General features: G+C 46.7%; 1 protein-coding gene across 2 annotated transcripts; it reads left to right on the plus strand.

The window, feature by feature from the left end:
* The first annotated feature begins 11,481 nt into the window (after nucleotides 1–11,481).
* On the plus strand, nucleotides 11,482–20,559 carry zyx.S (zyxin S homeolog). 2 transcript variants are annotated; one of them, XM_041570286.1, is made up of 9 exons: nucleotides 11,482–11,647; nucleotides 16,128–16,379; nucleotides 16,871–17,094; nucleotides 17,184–18,005; nucleotides 18,141–18,258; nucleotides 18,538–18,707; nucleotides 19,193–19,371; nucleotides 19,464–19,584; nucleotides 19,727–20,559. In XM_041570286.1, the coding sequence occupies exons 1-9, from the start codon at nucleotides 11,497–11,499 to the stop codon at nucleotides 19,838–19,840; spliced, it is 2,151 nt and encodes a 716-aa protein (XP_041426220.1). In that variant the 5' UTR covers nucleotides 11,482–11,496; the 3' UTR covers nucleotides 19,841–20,559.
* The last annotated feature ends 2,184 nt before the right edge of the window (nucleotides 20,560–22,743 follow it).

Consider the following 22,743-nt stretch of genomic DNA (forward strand, 5'->3'; position numbering starts at 1 on the left):
TCACTGGGTTTATAGTTCTGTGTAACTGTCATTGTGTCTGTCCCTTTCTCTTCTCTGCACTGCTGCTTCTGACTCCTGATACAACTACCCAATATCCATTCATTCCTCATTCTCACTGGGTTTATAGTTCTGTGTAACTGTCATTGTGTCTGTCCCTTTCTCTTCTCTGCACTGCTGCTTCTGACTCCTGATACAACTACCCAATATCCATTCATTCCTCATTCTCACTGGGTTTATAGTTCTGTGTAATTGTCATTGTGTGTGTGTGTCACTGTCTATCTGTTTCTCTTCTTCTCTACACAGAACTATAAACCCAGTGAAAATAAGTTACGATGAGCGAATTTTTTGCCTTGTTTCACTGCGGAAATGTCGGAGACATTTTGCAGGCGGCAAATTTTTGGTGAAGCGGAACGGGTAAAATTCGCTCATTCCTAAAAATCAGGAATGAATCGATATTGGCATTGAATTGATATTTAGCAGGAGTCAGAGCCAGCAGTGCAGAGAAATATTTGGCTGAACTGGAATCTGATCCTGTCCATGTACATTAAGACATTAATAAACCGTATATGCTGTGAGGCCAAGTGGAATGCGATCTTGTCCTAATATACCCCAACATAATATAACCCCACATGTTGCAGGACTGAGGTGAAAGCTCATCCAGGGTTTTCTAGCCTCACCCACTGCTTGAGTCATAGACTCCCTTTCCCTCCCCCTGTAAGCTTCCATCAGAGTGCTCTAGTCCCACCCACTGTTTGAGTCATGGACTTCCTGCCCCTCCCCTTATGCTTCCATCTGATTTCCTGGAAATATCAGGTATAGTGAGGGCGGCAGTTTGAGTGAATGCGGATGTGAGTGCCAGGAGCCGTGCTGCCCGGGCCTGTTTGCTCAGTGACTAATGGGAGTGGAATGCAGAACTTCCCCAGTCTCCCAGATGTCGGAGTTGCATCACATTATTTACTCTGCGGCTCTGCAATTCCATGTTCTGCCCCTGTCCTTATGCTCCAATGCAATGTGTCCAGTGGTGCAATTGGGCAAGCACACTCTTTCCCTGCCAGTTCAGCCTTCAGTACAGAGACTATGGACACAATGGGTCCCAGGAATTAACCCTTGTCAGGTCAGGGTTGCCAATTGCACTTGCTTATTCATGGGAAGTTTCTGGGTCCCGATGCCCCCCTCCAGATTAGCAGAGTGCAGGGGGGGGGGTTACCTGCATGTCTTTGCCGGGTTCTCTGGGCACCATGTGATGCACATAGTGACATGTCTGCTTACTGATGTCATTTATTGTTTGGGTTTGGATAATGTCACTGGGGGAGGGGGATCATGGGGCCCCACACTAAACAAAGAGGGGCAACCTTTGGGAATAAAAAATGATTTGTCACTTTATTATTAGTGTATCTGCTTTATGTCCATTGAGGGGTTAAGTCCTTAATTGTGTTGGCAAAATAGGGGCAATATTTGCACCAGCGAATGGTAAGTTGGATGTGTAATCATTGGCTCCTCCCACTGCGCCGCTGACATTTACAAGGACACGGGCTGCCCCACCCTAATCATCTGGGCGATGTCCAAGTAAACAAAGTTGCATGGGGGGGAAGAAATAAGATTTTAGGACCCCCCACACACCAGCCATTTCTCGCTGACTGGGCAGCACCAGGCATGATGTCACTAGCCCCCATTCCATTTTCTTTGCCCGTCAGTTTAGACTGGTGGCTGCTACTTGGGGTCATTGAGCCCCCCCCTTTGTTATTTGACTTCCTATCACTCGTCTCTCCCAATAATTTCCTGAATCCCATGGGCCAATAATGTCCTTCTATCTGTTCTAATTGCTCCTAATGTGTCTGCTGTTCCCACCCCAGTCTCAAACACCCCCTGGGGTGCAAGAAGTCTACATTCAAAATGGTATTAATTCAATGAGAATTGGAACCGTTGGAGTCATTGGCTCCATTGTAAAGCAACAAAGGCTTTGGCTGCCCCCCTCCCATGCTGGAAATGATCCTGTGTTTGTGAGACCCCATATCAACAGAGCAGGGTTGTATGGGGGCTCATAGAGCACAGCAAATCTCTCCATTTATCTACTGCAGGAGCCGTGTCATGGGATACCCCCTTCCTTTGCTGATGCTGAAATCTCCATGTCACAAGGGGCTGCAACAGCCCATAATGCATCTGTCCTTCCCACTGTGCTCACAACAGGGTTCATCTATAAGGGCCCAACTAGACCCTGTCTGTTTGTATGGGCCCCAAGTGATACCCCAATAATGATTCCTATGAGAACAGATGCTGTTACCTGGTACTGAGCCCTGGTGTCACACATTGGGCAATTCCCTTTAATGTTCCAAGAGGCAACTGTCCACCCTGGCAAGGCTGCCATACTGCTTGACACACAATTAACATCAAAACTGACAATTAAAATGACTGGGCATGTGGTCTGTATCTCCCAGGCAATGTCTCTGGGCCTGATATGGGAGGGTTAGAAAATAACCCCCCTCCACACACACACAAATCATTATTATAGCTGCCTCCAAACATCTGATATGGGGATGTGTAGAAAGTTCCCTAAGCCAGAAGGTGCGCCCATTATCTGTGCCCCTGCACTGTGGCAGACCAGTAGGGATGTAGCGAACTGCCGATTTGGTGTTCGCGAACTTCGAACACCCGCTAAAATGGTTCGATTCGAACGTTCGAAGGATTTTTCATTCGAATCGAACGTTCGAAGGATTTTAATCTTTCGATCGAAGGATTTTCATTCGAATCGAACGTTCGAAGGATTGTAATCGTTCGAACGAATGGAAATCGTTGGAACGAATGGAAATCGTTGGAACGAATGGAAATCGTTGGAACGAATGGAAATCGTTGGAACGAATGGAAATCGTTGGAACGAATGGAAATCGTTCGAACGAATGGAAATCGTTCGAACGAATGGAAATCGTTCGAACGAATGGAAATCGTTCGAACGAATGGAAATCGTTCGAACGAATGGAAATCGTTCGAACGAATGGAAATCGTTCGAACGAATGGAAATCGTTCGAACGAATGGAAATCGTTCGAACGAATGGAAATCGTTCGATTTTAGCGGTCGAATGGTCGAATGGTCGAACGATTTGTATTCGAATCGAACGCGAACTCAAAATGCGAACGTTCCAAAACGTTCGCGAACATTAGGCGGACGCGAACGGTCGAAGTTCGCGCGAACAAGTTCGGCGGCGAACAGTTCGCTACATCCCTACAGACCAGCTGTGATAAAGTGTCAGCTGCAACTGTCCAACCTTAACCCTTCATGGTCACATAATCAGCACTTATTGTATGAAACTCCCTTTCCAATAAGCTTTGTTATCCCTATTCCACTTTGCATTTAGATTGTAAGCTCATAGAGCCAGGGGGCCTGGTATTATCTAACCCTTTTGTCCCCACATGGGGGCCCCACCCTAAGAGCAGCTCTGCCAGGATCCTCATCTGTTCTCATCAGTTTGTTATTGTGATATTTGCCCTCAATTTGCTCTGATCTTCCTGACAGTTGGGTTATCCTTCCCCTTTGTGGTCGGAGACTTCTGTGTTTTTATCTGTTTTGTGCAGCGGAACTTCCCTTTGACTGCAGAGGCCAAGTAGTATTTGTAGCACCTGCCCATTACCCTGATTTGTAACCATAGCGATGATCGAAGAACTGATATATTGTAACAGGGTGAAAAAAACAGGACATTTCTGATGCTCAAGAGCTCACACTCTGTTATATTAAACACATCCCAAATGCCTGACTATGCCCAGCCCCTGCCTTTACACTAAGTGCATTTTCTCCCCCACTCACAGGGGGATTTCAGGGGCCCAAGCCTCAGGGCATCTATTTAAACTAGAACTAAACCCTAATATGAATATGGCTAAAAAGCCACATTTTATATTATTAACATTTATTTATATAGCGCCAACATATTGCGTAGCACTGTAAAGTAAATGTGATTATACAACTAAATCACATGAATTCTATACATAGAACATATGGAGTTACATACATCACAATCAATACCGGTACAAAAGGTGAGGAAGGCCCTATGTAGAAAGAGCTTACACTCTAAAGGGAAGGGAGTAATACACAAGGTGTGGGAGTGGGCAAGATGGAATTAAGTGGGTGAGAAATGTGGTACTGTATGTGATGTTGCGTTTGGTAGTTAAGCAGAGTGAGGGGAGGCTTCTCGAAAGAAGTGCGTTTTAAGAGATTTCTTGAAAGCAGAAAGGTTGGGAGAAAGTGGGAGAGACCGTGGGAGAGAGTTCCAGAGGAGGGGTGCAGCCCTTGCAAAGTCTTGAATGTGAGCATGTGAGGAGGTTATGAGAGAAGAGTTAAGTAGCAGGTCAGTAGAGGAGAGTAGTAAGCGAGTGGGTGAGTATATAGAGATGAGTTCAGAGATGTAGGGTGGGACAGAGTTATGAAGTGCTTTGAATGTCAGGGTCATTAACTTGAATTTGATTCTGAAAGGTAACGGAAGCCAGTGCAGGGATTGACAGAATGGAGAGGCAGAGGAGGAGCGGTTGCTGAGGTGTATGAGCCTCGCAGCAGTGTTCATTATGGACTGGAGAGCTGACAGTCTGGAGGGGGAGGCCAATTAAAAGAGAGTTACAGTAGTCTAGATGTGATATGATGAGAGCGTAAATAAGAATTTTGGCAGCAGCTTGGGAGATAAATGATGGTATTTTGGATATGTTCCTTAGGTGAAAGTGACATGATTTAATAAGTGACTGGATATGAGGAGTGAATGACAGGGCAGAATCTAGAATAAACCCAAGGCACCGGTTAGGCAACCGGAGAAGCAAGTTAGGAGTTCTGGGTTGAGATCAGGAGATGAGAGATAGATCTGAGAATCGTCAGCATAGAGGTGGTAGTGGAAACCATATGAGTTGATTAATGAGGGAGAATAGTAATGGTCCCAGGACAGAGCCTTGAGGAACCCCAACAGAAAGAGGTAGGGGAGAAGATGATACTCCATTGTAGGAGACACTGAAGGAACGATTGGTGATGTAAGAAGAGAACCAGGACAGGGCTGTGTCACGAAGGCCAAGCGAATGGAGTATATATATATGGAATATAGTGAACTTATTGCAGGAGGCTAAAGTTTGAGCTTGTCAATAGCAGCAATGATCCAGGACTTCAAACTTGTCACAGGGGGTCACCATCTTGGAAAGTGTCTGTGACACTCACATGCTCAGTGGGCTCTGATTGGCTGTTGAGAAGCTAAGCTTAGGGCTCGTCACTAATTATCCAGCAGAAAATGAGCTTCCCTGGCTGTAATATAAGCTGATGCTACAGGTTTGCTGATTATTCAATTCTGATGCTAATTGCACTGGTTTCTGTGCTGCCATGTAGTAATTATGTGTATTAATGACTAATCAGCCTTACATTGTGACATTTCTATTCTATGTGTACTGTATATTGTGAGTGGCTCCCTAAATCAGTAAGTGACAGCAGCACAGAGCATGTGCAGTGAATCAGCTGAAAAGAAGATGGGGAGCTACTGGGGCATCTTTGGAGACACAGATCTTTATTGATAAAGGGCTGTGGTTGCCTTGGGCTGGTAAAGAAGTCCAAAATATAATGTATTTCTAGCCTACATCTTTAGTTAGGGTTGCAGACACCTAGTGCCCTGCAATCCGAAATGTAGGCAGAGACATGTACAATAGAGCAGAGCAGAACATAGCAGAGCCTCAGCTACTGCAGCACATCTTGGGGACCCTACATTTAGACTGAACTCATGTTTTACTGAAAGCTCAACAACAGCTTTAACCTTTAGGGTGCTGGGCTGAGCTCTGGCTGCATATAATCAGGATCCTATGACATGTAAAAAAAAAAAAGGTTATTCCTGGTTGTGCTGGTTTGGCATCAATCAAAAGAATGTCTGGGGTGGGGGTACTAGTGGCAACTACAACTTGTACTTTACCAACAAACAAATATAAGTGGCACGGGGTTGGGCATCCGGAGGGAGAAAGAGGGACCCGGCTTCCACCTTTCTACTGTACTGAGTGTGAATCCAGCATTAAACCTGCCTCTGACATATACCTGGGTTATCCTGGGTGGGGGCGAAGGGGGTCCTGCTTCTGGTTCTCTGCTTTATTTTCCACTTAGGAGGAAACATAGGTCTGTTACTTCTATTACATTGTATCAAGAGTCAGAATGAGGAATGAATGGAAATTGGGAAGTTGTATCAGGAGTCAGAGGCAGCAGTGCAGAGAAGAGAAAGGGACAGACACAATGACAGTTACACAGAACTATAAACCCAGTGAGAATGAGGAATGAATGGATATTGGGAAGTTGTATCAGGAGTCAGAGGCAGCAGTGCAGAGAAAGGGACAGACACAATGACAGTTACACAGAACTATAAACCCAGTGAGAATGAGGAATGAATGGATATTGGGAAGTTGTATCAGGAGTCAGAGGCAGCAGTGCAGAGAAGAGAAAGGGACAGACACAATGACAGTTACACAGAACTATAAACCCAGTGAGAATGAGGAATGGATGGATATTGGGAAGTTGTATCAGGAGTCAGAGGCAGCAGTGCAGAGAAGAGAAAGGGACAGACACAATGACAGTTACACAGAACTATAAACCCAGTGAGAATGAGGAATGAATGGATATTGGGAAGTTGTATCAGGAGTCAGAGGCAGCAGTGCAGAGAAAGGGACAGACACAATGACAGTTACACAGAACTATAAACCCAGTGAGAATGAGGAATGGATGGATATTGGGAAGTTGTGTCAGGAGTCAGAGGCAGCAGTGCAGAGAAAGGGACAGACACAATGACAGTTACACAGAACTATAAACCCAGTGAGAATGAGGAATGAATGGATATTGGGAAGTTGTATTAGGAGTCAGAAGCAGCAGTGCAGAGAAAGGGACAGACACAATGACAGTTACACAGAACTATAAACCCAGTGAGAATGAGGAATGAATGGATATTGGGAAGTTGTATCAGGAGTCAGAGGCAGCAGTGCAGAGAAGAGAAAGGGACAGACACAATGACAGTTACACAGAACTATAAACCCAGTGAGAATGAGGAATGAATGGATATTGGGAAGTTGTATCAGGAGTCAGAGGCAGCAGTGCAGAGAAGAGAAAGGGACAGACACAATGACAGTTACACAGAACTATAAACCCAGTGAGAATGAGGAATGGATGGATATTGGGAAGTTGTATCAGGAGTCAGAGGCAGCAGTGCAGAGAAGAGAAAGAGACAGACACAATGACAGTTACACAGAACTATAAACCCAGTGAGAATGAGGAATGGATGGATATTGGGAAGTTGTGTCAGGAGTCAGAAGCAGCAGTGCAGAGAAGAGAAAGAGACAGACACAATGACAGTTACACAGAACTATAAACCCAGTGAGAATGAGGAATGGATGGATATTGGGAAGTTGTGTCAGGAGTCAGAGGCAGCAGTGCAGAGAAGAGAAAGGGACAGACACAATGACAGTTACACAGAACTATAAACCCAGTGAGAATGAGGAATGAATGGATATTGGGAAGTTGTATTAGGAGTCAGAAGCAGCAGTGCAGAGAAAGGGACAGACACAACGACAGTTACACAGAACTATAAACCCAGTGAGAATGAGGAATGAATGGATATTGGGAAGTTGTATCAGGAGTCAGAGGCAGCAGTGCAGAGAAGAGAAAGGGACAGACACAATGACAGTTACACAGAACTATAAACCCAGTGAGAATGAGGAATGAATGGATATTGGGAAGTTGTATCAGGAGTCAGAAGCAGCAGTGCAGAGAAGAGAAAGGGACAGACACAATGACAGTTACACAGAACTATAAACCCAGTGAGAATGAGGAATGAATGGATATTGGGAAGTTGTATCAGGAGTCAGAGGCAGCAGTGCAGAGAAGAGAATGAGAAATTGGGAGGTTGCTGTTAGAGTGACAGTTGATAGAGAGTCAGTTTTAGGGGATAGGGGGCACTTTCACTCCATAGGGTACTGCACCCCCACAGCAAATAACACTGAGCTCAGCCCCTCACCTATTTATACACCTCCCCCAATTTATCATACAATGCTGCAAAGTGTCTCTTTTATGTTGTTGCAACTGCAGGGGGCAGCTCCCTGGGAAGAGCATTGTGGGATAGTGACATATTGTTAGTGAAATCCCTTGGACTCCAGAGCAACTTGATGTCCTGCTGTTACTGACTCAATATCCAATACTGTAGGTTTGTTGGCCACACGATCGGTCCTGTCCTCTTTCAACTTAATGTAAGTTCCCTAGTTTTTACAAATGTTAAAAGTAAAACTTAAATAGGGCTGTGCTAAGACAGAACTGAGGGTCTTTCCCAACATTTGTTGATAGAGAATCCCACTACCTGACTGTCCTTACAGTAAAGAACCCCTTCCTATGCTGATGGTGAGATCTCCTTTCCTCCCCACCAATGAATCACTCATTCCCCCTCTCTTGGTAGGGAATCCCATAACCTGACTGTCCTTACAGTAAAGAACCCCTTCCTATACTGATGGTGAGATCTCCTTTCCTCCCCACCAATGAATCACTCATTCCCCTCTCTTGGTAGGGAATCCCATAACCTGACTGCCCTTACAGTAAAGAACCCCTTCCTATGCTGATGGTGAGATCTCCTTTCCTCCCCACCAATGAATCACTCATTCCCCTCTCTTGGTAGGGAATCCCATAACCTGACTGCCCTTACAGTAAAGAACCCTTTCCTATGCTGATGGTGAGATCTCCTTTCCTCCCCACAAATGAATCACTCATTCCCCCTCTCTTGGTAGGGAATCCCATAACCTGACTGCCCTTGCAGTAAAGAACTCCTTCCTATGCTGGTGGTGATATCTAATTCCCCCCAGTCTCAATTGGTGTCCTCTAATCACCTGCACTGTTGTATTATTGAAGAAAAATTGCTGAACACAGCAGAGAGATAGAAGTAGGAACATGAAGACCTTGTATCCGAGAGACATTGGAGCAGCCAGACAGAACAGATGGACAGACAGACATAGCAGCAGTCAGGCAGATGGCTAGGGCAGTGAAAGGAGCTGACAGACAGAGGTACAGACAGACAGAGGGACAGACAGTCAGTAATGGGGAAGGGTCAGTGATACATGATCTCATATTGTTTATAAGGGGAGGGGGAGGGAGCAGCTATGGGGGGAGAGTTCTGGTATTTCTTCTCCTCATTTCCTGCTGATTTGGGAGTTTGTGCCTTTTATGGGCAAAGAAAATAGAGAGGGAGAGGTCAGGAGACTGCCGGCTGCACATGTACAGTAACAGACTCACATTATATACACACATACCTACACATGTACAGTAACAGACTCACATTATATACACACATACCTACACATGTGCAGTAACAGACTCACATTATATACACACATACCTACACATGTACAGTAACAGACTCACATTATATACACACATACCTACACATGTGCAGTAACAGACTCACATTATATACACACATACCTACACATGTACAGTAACAGACTCACATTATATACACACATACCTACACATGTGCAGTAACAGACTCACATTATATACACACATACCTACACATGTGCAGTAACAGACTCACATTATATACACACATACCTACACATGTGCAGTAACAGACTCACATTATATACACACATACCTACACATGTGCAGTAACAGACTCACATTATATACACACATACCTACACATGTACAGTAACAGACTCACATTATATACACACATACCTACACATGTACAGTAACAGACTCACATTATATACACACATACCTACACATGTACAGTAACAGACTCACATTATATACACACATACCTACACATGTGCAGTAACAGACTCACATTATATACACACATACCTACACATGTACAGTAACAGACTCACATTATATACACACATACCTACACATGTGCAGTAACAGACTCACATTATATACACACATACCTACACATGTGCAGTAACAGACTCACATTATATACACACATACCTACACATGTGCAGTAACAGACTCACATTATATACACACATACCTACACATGTACAGTAACAGACTCACATTATATACACACATACCTACACATGTACAGTAACAGACTCACATTATATACACACATACCTACACATGTACACACTTACACCCACACAATATACAGTACTGGGGGAATATATTATACAGACAAATATACTGTATAACTATATATATCACATACAGTAACAGGAACACCAAAAGATGAAAGTGTTTAAAAGTAATAAACATACAATGCTATGTAGCCCTGGACTGGTACAACTGGTAGTTTAGTATATATATATATAATACACAAAAGCCATGAATATCCTGTAAATTATATCCTTATAAACGGTGAGTTCTGATGTCATCAGTTATAAACGGTGAGTTCTGATGTCATTTCTGTCACATGACTCATTGAAATTTGTGTATTATAATAAATAAAGTACCCCCAGTTGTAAAATATGAGGATATTAGAAGTTACCTCAGAGTTCCATGACCTGTATAAAAACACTCGGCCTTCAGCCTCGTGTTTTTATATGGTCATGAAACTCCTCGGTAACTTATAATATCCCTATATTTTACAAAAGGGGGCACTTTATTCACTATATAATATAGACAAATACAAGAGTCCTCTGCACTCAACCCATTATCAAAATATTTAAGACAGAGACATTTTGTGCTACTGCTACTGAAAAATGCCTTACCCTTTAAACAAAACAGCGATTGTTTGTCCATATATTGCAATATATTTAAGCTGAACAACTGCGTCACACTGATCCCATATCTGGCCAGTCCTACGCTCATCTGGTAGTAACGTTTATATAAATATACTGTGCTTGAATGGCTGCCCCCATGGCTACACAGCAGCTTGTTTATATAAACTATAGTAGTACTTATCTGTTATCTACTGTGTATCCTGTGCTTGAATGGCTGCCCCCATGGCTACACAGCAGCTTGTTTATATAAACTATAGTAGTACTTATCTGTTATCTACTGTGTATCCTGTGCTTGAATGGCTGCCCCCATGGTTACACAGCAGCTTGTTTATATAAACTATAGTAGTACTTATCTGTTATCTACTGTGTATCCTGTGCTTGAATGGCTGCCCCCATGGCTACACAGCAGCTTGTTTATATAAACTATAGTAGTACTTATCTGTTATCTACTGTGTATCCTGTGCTTGAATGGCTGCCCCCATGGCTACACAGCAGCTTGTTTATATAAACTATAGTAGTACTTATCTGTTATCTACTGTGTATCCTGTGCTTGAATGGCTGTCCCCATGGCTACACAGCAGCTTGTTTATATAAACTATAGTAGAGTTTGTGAAGCAAACAGATCAGTTTTACCAATGCAGGGCAATACTACATTATATTGTCATTAGTTGTGTTGTGTTTTCGGTGTTACTGATACTTTAAGGAACCAGTTTCCACGCAAGGACCTAACTGACACAATGAAATAGTTAATGGAATGTGTGGTGACATCATTGTGACACAAAGAGGGCGGGGCGAGCACATATGCGATGGGGCGGCGCTCAGAAACCACAAACTCCACCCAAACCTTTCTGTACAAGCCCCGCCCATCCTGCCCTGCGCCTCTCATTCTCTCTGTTTCACCGCTCAGTCTCCCGCACCCACCGGCACCGAGAGCTCTGGGATCGCACGAACCGTGAGTTTTTGTTTGAGACTTTATTTGTCCGACCTGCTCCGCTGGGATTGGACTGGGACAAGGGCTGTGTCCTGGAATTGGACTGGGACAAGGGCTGTGTCCTGGGATTGGACTGGGACAAGGGCTGTGTCCTGGGATTGGACTGGGACAAGGGCTGTGTACTGGAATTGGACTGGGACAAGGGCTGTGTACTGGGATTGGACTGGGACAAGGGCTGTGTACTGGGATTGGACTGGGACAAGGGCTGTGTACTGGAATTGGACTGGGACAAGGGCTGTGTACTGGAATTGGACTGGGACAAGGGCTGTGTACTGGGATTGGACTGGGACAAGGGCTGTGTACTGGGATTGGACTGGGACAAGGGCTGTGTACTGGGATTGGACTGGGACTAGGGCTCTACTGGGATTGGACTGGGACAAGGGCTGTGTACTGGAATTGGACTGGGACAAGGGCTGTGTCCTGGGATTGGACTGGGACAAGGGCTGTGTCCTGGGATTGGACTGGGACTAGGGCTCTACTGGGATTGGACTGGGACTAGGGCTGTGTACTGGGATTGGACTGGGACTAGGGCTGTGTACTGGGATTGGACTGGGACAAGGGCTGTGTACTGGGATTGGAGTGGGACAAGGGCTGTATACTGGGATTGGACTGGGTGGGTCTGACTACTGGGATAGTTGTGGGACATGAGGACTGGGTGCTCAGTGGGAGTCCTGGAGTGGCAATTTGGAAACTTTGGGAAGATGTGGAGTGAAACTCGAGGCATTTCATGGCTCAGACACAGGCCCAGTATAAAGCAGCAGCGTCTGTGGCACCAGATTTTATTCACAATCACAGGAGTTGCTGGAAAGTTACACACACTGGGGCCATGGATTGGGCAGGCGGGAGGGGGCAAATGCAATAGGGTTGGAGAAATGAACTGTAATTGCCCCGGGCAGGGGGGGTTGGTAGTGTAATTGCCCCAGGGCAGGGGGGGGGGGTTGGTAGTATAATTGCCCCGGGGCAGGGAGTTGGTCTTTAGATACAACAGGCTGTTCTTGAAGGGAATCCATTGAGATCCAGTACAAGGCAGGGGGGAGCTGAGCAGCTACAGGGCTTCCAGGGGGCGGTACTGATCCAATTTGGGTTTTGTAGGGGAGTGAATCAGTGTTGCTCCATTTCAGAGAGAATGAAAAAGTCTCTTACTGTGCTGGGCTGTCCCTTGTCTCTGTGTCTCTATACAGGGCAGTCTCTTGTTTACTTAGTGTGTTTTTGGCCCCTCTGTCTCTGTCTCTCTCTCTCTCTCTGTCTCTGTCTCTCTCTGTCTGTCTCTCAGCTCAAGTTAATGACTCCCAGCTGGGGAGGGAGAGGGATGTGCCCCCCTCTTCTTATAATCCCGAGGACCCCCACACACACACACACTTATAAACACACACACCGTTACCTTATTTCTGCCCCCAGGTCACTGGCTGCCCCTGTTCTGCACAACTGCAGGGAGAGCTGCCCCTCTGTACTGTAAAGTCATTAATCCCTTCCCTGCTGGGGGGGGGGGCATTGTACAGTTGCAGCACTTCAGGGTTCTGGCTTTGATACCCACCAGTGCACGGCAAGGAATATGATGTGGGGTTCCCTCCCACACCCCAATAGATACAGTCAGGTTCATTAACTGCTGATATAACTGGCCCTAATGTTTGTGGCTGTGAAATGGACCTTAGATTGTAAGCTCGCTACGGCAAGGACTGATGGGAATGTGATATGGACCTTATATTGTAAGCTCACTGGGACAGAGACTGATGGGAATGTGATGGGGACCTTAGATTGTAAGCTCACAGGGACCGATAGGAATGTGATAGGGACCTTAGATTGTAAACTCACTGGGGCAGGGACTGATAGGAATGTGATAGGGACCTTAGATTGTAAGCCTACTGGGGCAGGGACTGTTGGGAATGTGCTAGGGACCTTAGATTGTAAACTCGCAGGGACTGATGGGAATGTGATAGGAACCTTAGATTGTAAACTCACTGGGGCAGGGACTGATAGGGACCTTAGATTGTAAACTCACTGGGGCACGGGCTGATGGGAATGTGATATGGCCCTTAGATTGTAAGCTCACTGGGACAGGGACTGATGGGAATGTGATAGGGACCTTAGATTGTAAACTCACAGGAACAGGGACTGATGGGAATGTGATATGGACCTTAGATTGTAAGCTCACAGGGACAGGGACTGATGGGAATGTGATAGGGACCTTAGATTGTAAGATCACAGGGGCAGGGACTGATGGGAATGTGATAGGGACCTTAGATTGTAAGCTCACTGGGACAGGGACTGATGGGAATGGGATAGGGACCTAAGACTGTAGGTCAGGGAGGCAGCACAATTACAGCTCAGTGACTGGGGCAGAAAGCACAGCTTGATTTGTGTTTTAATGTCTGACTGAAGCTTTTCCATAGCACTAAATGGGTTAAGCCATAGATCCAGACTGATTGGTGGATTAAGTGTCATAAGCTTTCTGTTTGGGGAAAGTGTCTGTTGCTCCTGTCGTCCTGTTGCACGGCCTCCTGCATATCACACTGGGCCTGAACCTCGGCTGATGATTGAGACTTGGCTGATCTGCTGAGCTTTGCACAAAACCCCCGGGACGGTTTCCATGGAAACACAGGAACAGACGCAGAGTGAGACGGCGCAGGCGTGAGGAGCCCAAAGGGAATCCCAGTGCGTGTAGAGTTACGTGCGCTAGTAACCCTTCGTTTGCCTGGCTGGCCCATCAGTCCCAACCTGTCGCAGGGCAGCTGTAGATACTGTCTGGCTATGAATGAGTTAAGCAATACTAAACACTAAACAAAGGGGGCGAGACCCCAGGAGCCCTTTATTCTATGCTCACCTACAATGGGGTCCAGGCAGAGTGTTCAGGGGGGGGCACAGAATCTGCATTTTAAATGAGTTGCAATGTGACTGAGTTACTGGGGGGTTCACTTTAGATTGCAAGAGGCATGCAGGATTGTGGGAAGATGGGGTTGATGTGAAATCAAGGAATTCAGGATTGGGGTGGGAAGATGGGGTTAATGTGAAATCATTGAAATCAGGATTGGGGGTGGGAAGATGGGGTTGGTGTTAAGTAAAGGAATTCAGGATTGGGGTGGGAAAATGGGGTTAATGTGAAATCATTGAAATCAGGATTGGGGGTGGGAAGATGGGGTTGATGTGAAATCAAGGAATTCAGGATTGGGGTGGGGAAATGGGGTTAATGTGAAATCAAGGAATTCAGGATTGGGGTGGGGAAATGGGGTTAATGTGAAATCATTGAAATCAGGATTGGGGTGGGAAGATGGGGTTGGTGTTAAATAAAGGAATTCAGGATTGGGGTGGGAAGATGGGGGTTGATGTGAAATAAAGGAATTCAGGATTGGGGTGGGAAGATGGGGGTTGATGTGAAATCAAGGAATTTAGGATTGGGGTGGGAAGATGGGGGTTGATGTGAAATCAAGGAATTCCGGATTGGGGTGGGAAGATGGGGTTGATGTGAAATCAAGGAATTCAGGATTGGGGTGGGAAAATGGGGTTAATGTGAAATCATTGAATTCAGGATTGGGGATGGGAAGATGGGGTTGGTGTTAAATCAAGGAATTCAGGATTGGGGTGGGAAGATGGGGTTGATGTTAAATCATTGAATTGAGGATTGGGGATGGGAAGATGGGGTTGATGTTAAATAAAGGAATTCAGGATTGGGGTGGGAAAATGGGGTTGATGTGAAATCAAGGAATTCAGGCTTGGGGTGAGAAGATGGGGTTGTTGTGAAATCAAGGAATTCAGGATTGGGGTGGGAAGATGGGGTTGATATTAGGGATGCACTGAATCCACTATTTTGGATTTGGCCGAACCCCCAAATCCTTTGCAAAAGATTTGGCCAAATACCGAGCCGAATCCAAACCCTAATTTGCATATGCAAATCAGGGCTGGGAAGGGGAACATTTTTTTTACTTCGTTTTCTGACAAAAAGCTACGCGATTTCCCTCCCCACCCCTAATTTGCATATGCAAATTAGGATTCCGATTTCGTTGGGCTGGGCAGAAGGATTCGGCCGAAATACCGAACCGAATCCTGGATTTCAGGATTGGGGTGGGAAGATAGGGTTGATGTGAAATCAAGGAATTCAGGATTGGGGTGGGGTGGGGAAGGGAGATTGAGACCTGGGGAACATGTAGAGGGAAAGAGGAGCTTCAGCCAGAATGTTGGGGTACATATGAAAGGGCAGTGAGGCAGATGTTGGGGGGAAAGTTCAGAATATGTTTCTCTGGCACCACTTTGCCCTCTAGCCAAGGGCCTCAATGAATCTTTGTGCGTAAATAACTGAACCCTTTCCAGCTGGCAGGAGGGGGCGCACAGGGCAAAGTCTAAATGGCCCCTTGGGGGAGAATTCCACTGCCCATTAACCATTTACTGCCTGTGGGGAGTCTCTCAGTCCTTGGCCTGTCACTCACTCTCTCTCTCTCCCTGTTTTTAGCCATTACCATGGACCCAGCGGCTCCTGCCACCCGGATGACGTCCTCCTTCACCATCAACATTTCAACCCCATCCTTTTATAACCCCCCAAAGAAATTTGCACCTGTGGTTCCGCCCAAGCCCAAGATTAACCCATTTAAGGCCCCGGAAGAGCCACAGTCTTTAGTTCCTCAGGAGAATTCTGCTGGGCCTGGGCTGCACCAGGCGTTTGTGGGGAAAGTTGGGGAAATGCCCCCTGGGGTTGACCATGACGGTAAGACATTTGTGATTAATTGTCATGATGGAGGTTTTACTTCCTGGGGTTTGATTGGCTGGAAGCAAACTCACTATCAAACAAGCCAATCACCTGTGAGTGTGTGTGTGGGGGGCTGCACAATAGCTAATAGTCATGTGATCTGGGTCACCTTTAAGAATGGCTTGGATGATTTTTTGGACAGACATAATATCAAAGGCTATTGTGATACTAAGCTCTATAGTTAGTATAGGTATGGGTATATATCATTTATGTGACAGTAGGGAGGGGTGTGTGTATGGATGCTGGGTTTTCATTTGGAGGGGTTGAACTTGATGGACTTTGTCTTTTTTCAACCCAATTTAACTATGTAACTATGTAACATCCAGTCTGGCCAATCGCAGCACTTGATTTCCATTAACAAGGGAAACCCAAGTTCCTTACGCTGGAGATCTGATTGGAGAACCTGAAGCACAAGTTTCTGATTGGGGGGTGCTTTGTTTTTTCTGCAGATTTTGTCCTGCCTCCACCACCACCGAGTGAGGAATCAATCTCACCCCCCAGCTCTTCTTTCCCCCCACCCCCACCCTCTTTTGGAGATGAGGGACTGGGTTCTCCCTCTGGTGGTTCATTCCCACCCCCTCCCCCACCTGAGTTTTCCGAGCCCTTCCCACCTCCCATAGAGGAATTCTTTCCTTCTCCGCCCCCGCTGGAGGAATGTGTGAGTGACACTCAGGTGAGTGTGAGTAGTGGGAGGCATAATTTGGGTCATTGAATGAATTCTGCTCTGGACTTTAATCCATTTGCTTGTTGTCTTTTTTACAGGACCTCCCTGTACCAGTCCCGCCTCCCCCTCCTCCTCCTCTTCCTTCCCCACCTGCTCCTCCTCCTCCTAGACCTTCTGCTCCTTGCGAGGCACCCAAACCTGCACCAGTTTTTCCCAAGTCGCCTCCTCCTCCTGCTTTCCCTAAACCCGAGCCCCCATCTGTGGCCCCCAAGGCTGCATCCTCCGTTTTCATCCCTAAGCCCAGTGCCCCAATGGCAGTTGCCCCAAAGCCTCTTGCCCCCCCACCTGTTGCTGCTAAACCCTCTGGCCCAGTCTCTTTTGCACCCCCATCACCTGCTCCTCACACTTTCTCTCCTGCCCCTTCTGCCCCTGCTCAGACGTTCTCCCCTAAGACAGTTACATTTTCACCCAAATCTGCACCTCATACATTTATGCCAAAGCCTTCGGCCCCAGTGACATACCCCCAAAAAACCACAGAACCCCCAGCAGAAGCATCTCAGTCAAGTCCCAAAGTGACACCTGCAGCCAAACATGAAGCTCCTCCCCCTACAGTTCCATCAGGGGGTCGAGCACCCGGGTTCAGCTTTGCACAGCAGCGAGAGAGACCCCGAGTCCTGGAAAAGCCAAGAGCAAATCTTCAGGGGTCAGAACCAGAACATGAGCCTACGGTGGAGGTCCAAGTGGAGAGAACGAGAAGTTTGGGGCCACAGACAGAGAGTGGGAGAAGCCCAGGAGCTCAGTCCACTGGGGGAAAGGACATGAAACCCCTCCCTGAAGGACTAAGGAGCCAAAAGCCAATGTCTGACGGGATCCACAGAACCGGAGGACAGCACAGTGGCCACAAAGTGACCGGGCAGCAGGTGAGGCTTCTTTATAAAAGACAGCAACATGTGTCTGTAGCCCCCGGGGCCCTTGTTGTGGCTTCTCAGTTAGTAGAACCACTGGGGTGGCCAGATAAGGGAGCGGGGGCTGATGCTTTTGCTTTTTCCCTTCAGGACCAAACGTTGGGCTCCCAAGGGCTGAACATGAAGGAGGTAGAGGAGCTGGAGATGTTGACCCAACAGCTCATGAGAGAGATGGACAAGCCACCTACAGCCGAGGCGCACTCTATGGGTATGTCGAGATTGGGAGCAGATCTGCCATTGGCTGGTGCAGTGTGAATCACAGGAAGCAAATCACTCACCAGTTATCGGCACATAAATGTAATACTGGGGTTGACTAAGCTGATGTGGGTGTGTCTTGCCTCACTTGCACCCATTTGTGAGATGTGGGGGAGGAAACCCCCAGGTGATGTTACTGTGTGACTGTGCCTATTGGAACATTGGGTTAGGCATTTTGAATTGGCAAATACTCCTGGGGTATAAGAGGTGTAATATCATGATGTCTCTGCAGAACTCTGTGGCTTCTGTGGGCGGGGCCTGTCTCGGACAGAAACGGTTGTACGAGCTGGAGAGCATTTATACCACGTGGCGTGTTTCACCTGCTCCAGGTGTGATCAGCAGCTCCAGGGGCAGCAGTACTACGAGAGCGCGGGCAAGCCGCTGTGTGACGAGTGTTACCAGGTAAGTGCCAACTTGTTGGGTTGGGGGTTATGTTCCTGAGGCCATCTACACTGGGCTGGGGGTTTGGTTACTGTGTGACTGTGCCCGTCGGTACGTTGGGTTGGGGCAAGTTACTGTGCCGTCGGTACTTTGGGTTGGGGGAAGGTTACTGTGTGTCTGTGCCCGTTGGTATATTGGGTTGGGGGTTTGGTTACTGTGTGTGTCTGTCGGTATATTGGATAGGGGAAATATTACTGTGTGACTGTGCCGTGGGTATATTGGGTTGGAGGAAGGTTACTGTGTGACTGTGCCCGTCGGTATATTGGGTTGGGGGAAGGTTACTGTGTGACTGTGCCCGTCGCTATATTGGGTTGGGGGTTTGGTTACTGTGTGACTATGTCCGTCGGTATATTGGATTGGGGGAAGGTTACTGTGTGACTGCCCGTGGGTACGTTGGGTTGGTGCCAGTTGGTGCCCAGAGTAGAAATGAATGTTGTGAATTACAGGACACACTCGAGTGCTGCGCTGTTTGTGACAAGAAGATCACAGAGCGTTTGCTGAAGGCCATTGGGAAATCCTATCACCCCTCGTGTTTCACTTGTGCCGTGTGTAAGTGCTCCCTCCAGGGCGAACCCTTCATTGTGGACGACAACAAACTGCCGCACTGTGTGAACGACTATCACCGGTCAGTGCCCCCCACATTGTAGTCACCCCCTTATCTGTACAGCCCCCGCCCCCCTCCTTCACATTCTCTGTTTGTGCCTCTCACCCCTGTAGGCGATACGCCCCCCGCTGTTGTGTTTGTGGAGACCCCATTGCCCCAGAACCCGGGCGGGACGAGACAGTGAGGGTGGTGGCGCTGGAGAAGAACTTCCATATGATGTGCTACAAGTGTGAGGTGAGTTCCTGCCCTTTCTGTAGGGGGCAGTTTTCCTTGCTCACTCACTGCCCTGCCCAAACCCACCTGTTACACCCCTTGTTAGCTGTCTGTGCAACTTGCACCCTTGTGCCATCTCACATGCCCATGTTTGGCCCCACAGGACTGCGGTTGCCCCCTCTCCATTGAGGCGGATGATGCCGGCTGCTTCCCTTTGGACGGCCATGTTTTGTGCAAGAAGTGCCACACTGTTCGTGCCCGCGCTGCCCTGGGATGACCCCCCACTTCCTAGTTCTGGCTACAGAATCCAGCAAATCATCATTCTGTGGCCCTCAAGACTCTGGGACCCTTCTGACACTCCGGCCGCCTTGCTGCTTCTCACGTAGTCCAGCCATTAGCCACTTTCAGCTTCAGTGGCAGATCCTGGTGGGCAGCTGCTGGTTTGCTGCTAGTACATAGATTATGTGGCAGTTAGCTGGGAAGCTCATCTCATTGCTTGCACTCTCTCTGCCCTCCATCTATGCACGCCACTATTACAGGGCACCCCACAGGGCAGTTCTTTTTTTATGGTGGAAGGGGGGGACTGGCTGTGAAGGTTCCAGCAGGGTCTAACTCCTGCCCCGGGCACAGAGAGGGGCCGAGGGGGGATGCTTGATTATGAGAAGGAATGCATCGATGCGCCACAAATGATTTTTTATGGTGTGTCGGATTTTTTTTCCTGTTTTTTTTTTTTTTTTATGGGGGGGATTTTATTGACCAATAAACTCTTTTGTACAAACAGTCGTTTGTCAGTTAGGATTTCCTGTCCAATGGGAGAGCATTTCTTCTCTGAAAGTCTGTCTGTCCTATTATTCTGTGTGGGGTTTGGCACATTCTGATTGGTTCCCTGAGTAAACGCACCTGCCATGTAAAGTGTTTGCCCCCCTCTAGTCAGTGCTGTATGACAAACAAAGGGTTAATATGTTTGGTTGACGAGAAATAAACCAGTGGCACCTCTTTATTGTCCAGTGCTGTGTATATTGAAGGTCAACTGTCATATATCTGCCCCCGGGCCCTTATAGTCCCATCAAGAGTGAAATCCTTACCGGGTGGCTTGGCAATCTCTGGGGTGGCGCTTGTTCATTTTAAATGTTTCTACCCTGCTGTGCTCTGTCTCTGGAAAACTCCCTTAAACTTCCCAAAAGATTGACTGCTGCCAAACCAGAAAATACCTTAAAAGAACACGCCTTACGCATTTCATGCCTTGAGAGGCATGGTTAGCGGGTTATCTGGGATATTATACATGGGATTGGCCCTGTATTTATCCTGCTGAGTGTTTTGGGGTATTATACATGGAATTGACCCTGTATTTATCTGCTGTGTGTTCTGGGGTATTATACATGGAATTGGCCCCATATTTATCTGTTGTGAGTTCTGGGGTATTATTCATGGAATTGGCACTGTATTTATCCTGCTGTGTGTTCTGGGGTATTATACATGGAATTGGCACTGTATTTATCTGCTGTGTGTTCTGGGGTATTATACATGGAATTGGCCCTGTATTTATCTGCTGTGTATTCTGGGGTATTATACATGGAATTGGCTCTGTATTTATCTGCTGTGTGTTCTGGGGTATTATACATGGAATTGACACTGTATTTATCTGCTGTGTGTTCTGGGGTATTATACATGGAATTGGCACTGTATTTATCTGCTGTGTATTCTGGGGTATTATACATGGAATTGGCACTGTATTTATCTGCTGTGGGTTCTGGGGTATTATACATGGAATTGCCCCTGTATTTATCTGCTGTGTGTTCTGGGGTATTATACATGGAATTGGCACTGTATTCATCCTGCTGGGTGTACTGGTGTATTATACATGGAATTGGCCCTGTATTTATCTGCTGTGTGTTCTGGGGTATTATACATGGAATAAGACATGTATTTATCTGCTGTGTGTTCTGGGGTATTATACATGGAATTGGCACTGTATTTATCTGCTGTGTGTTCTGGATATTATACATGGAATTGGCACTGTATTTATCTGCTGTGTGTTCTGGGGTATTATACATGGAATTGGACATGTATTTATCTGCTGTGGGTTCTGGGGTAATATACATGGAATTGGTCCTGTATTTATACTGCCATGGGTCCTGGGGTATTATACATGGAATTGTTCCTGTATTTATACTGCCATGGGTTCTGGGGTATTATACATGGAATTGGTCCTGTATTTATACTGCCATGGGTCCTGGGGTATTATAACCTGTATTTATACTGCCATGGGTTCTGGGGTATTATACATGGAATTGGTCCTGTATTTATACTGCCATGGGTTCTGGGGTATTATAGAAAAACATGAAGGAGTTTGTTAAAAGGAAATTCCTGTAACTACCCTCCCAGTCACACAAATTACCCTCCGCCTGTGCCCAGTCTAGGAATTGATCTCGGTTCCACCTGTTTTTCACAGGGATAGAAAGAGTCAGTGAATTTGGGGTAAATGCACATTTTATTGGGAGAATTGGCACATTGACACAATAGTCACAGACAAAGGCAACACAAGGTCATGACTCTTAAGTCTAGAATGGGGAGTAGTGGATACAAGGAATGGCTGGCCTGATAAATTTTGTAACGCAAGTAGGCGGATCCTTTTTGATGGGGTTGGCAGTGAGATTGTGGGAGGAGCTGAGTGGGTTGACAGTAGAAGGATTGGAGCTAAGTGAGGGAAGGTTGGGTTAAATGGAGAAGGAGGGGCTCAGAGAAGCTCATTGGGTAATAGGGGCCCTCCCTCAGGTGCCAACATACAACAAGCTCTGTGTAGTGCGACCCTGTGTAGTGGTAACTTTCCCTGGAGTGTGTAAGAAAAGGAACATTGTGAATCTGTAATTGAGAATCTCCTGGGTATCAACTAGGGGCCACGATAGGTGCCAGTCCATTTCTTGGGCCCCTGAGCGGCATCACTTTAGTAGAATATCCTAGAGAGAAAGAGAATAATAATAATGCTAAGCTTGCACTCTACCATGTGACCGCTGAGCAGTGTGGGAGGGGTCAGTCCATACTCCAGTATTATAAGACGCCAAGGAACTAATTACTGGCAAAGTCCGCAAATTGTACTGATTAATCCATGTTACTGGCATAGTTACACGTAGTTACCATTTTCCTGTCTTCAGGGGGGCTCTTGCTGCCTTGGGCACTTGT

This window comes from Xenopus laevis, chromosome 7S, assembly GCF_017654675.1.
Source record: "Xenopus laevis strain J_2021 chromosome 7S, Xenopus_laevis_v10.1, whole genome shotgun sequence".
NCBI classification, from domain to species: Eukaryota; Metazoa; Chordata; class Amphibia; order Anura; family Pipidae; genus Xenopus; species Xenopus laevis.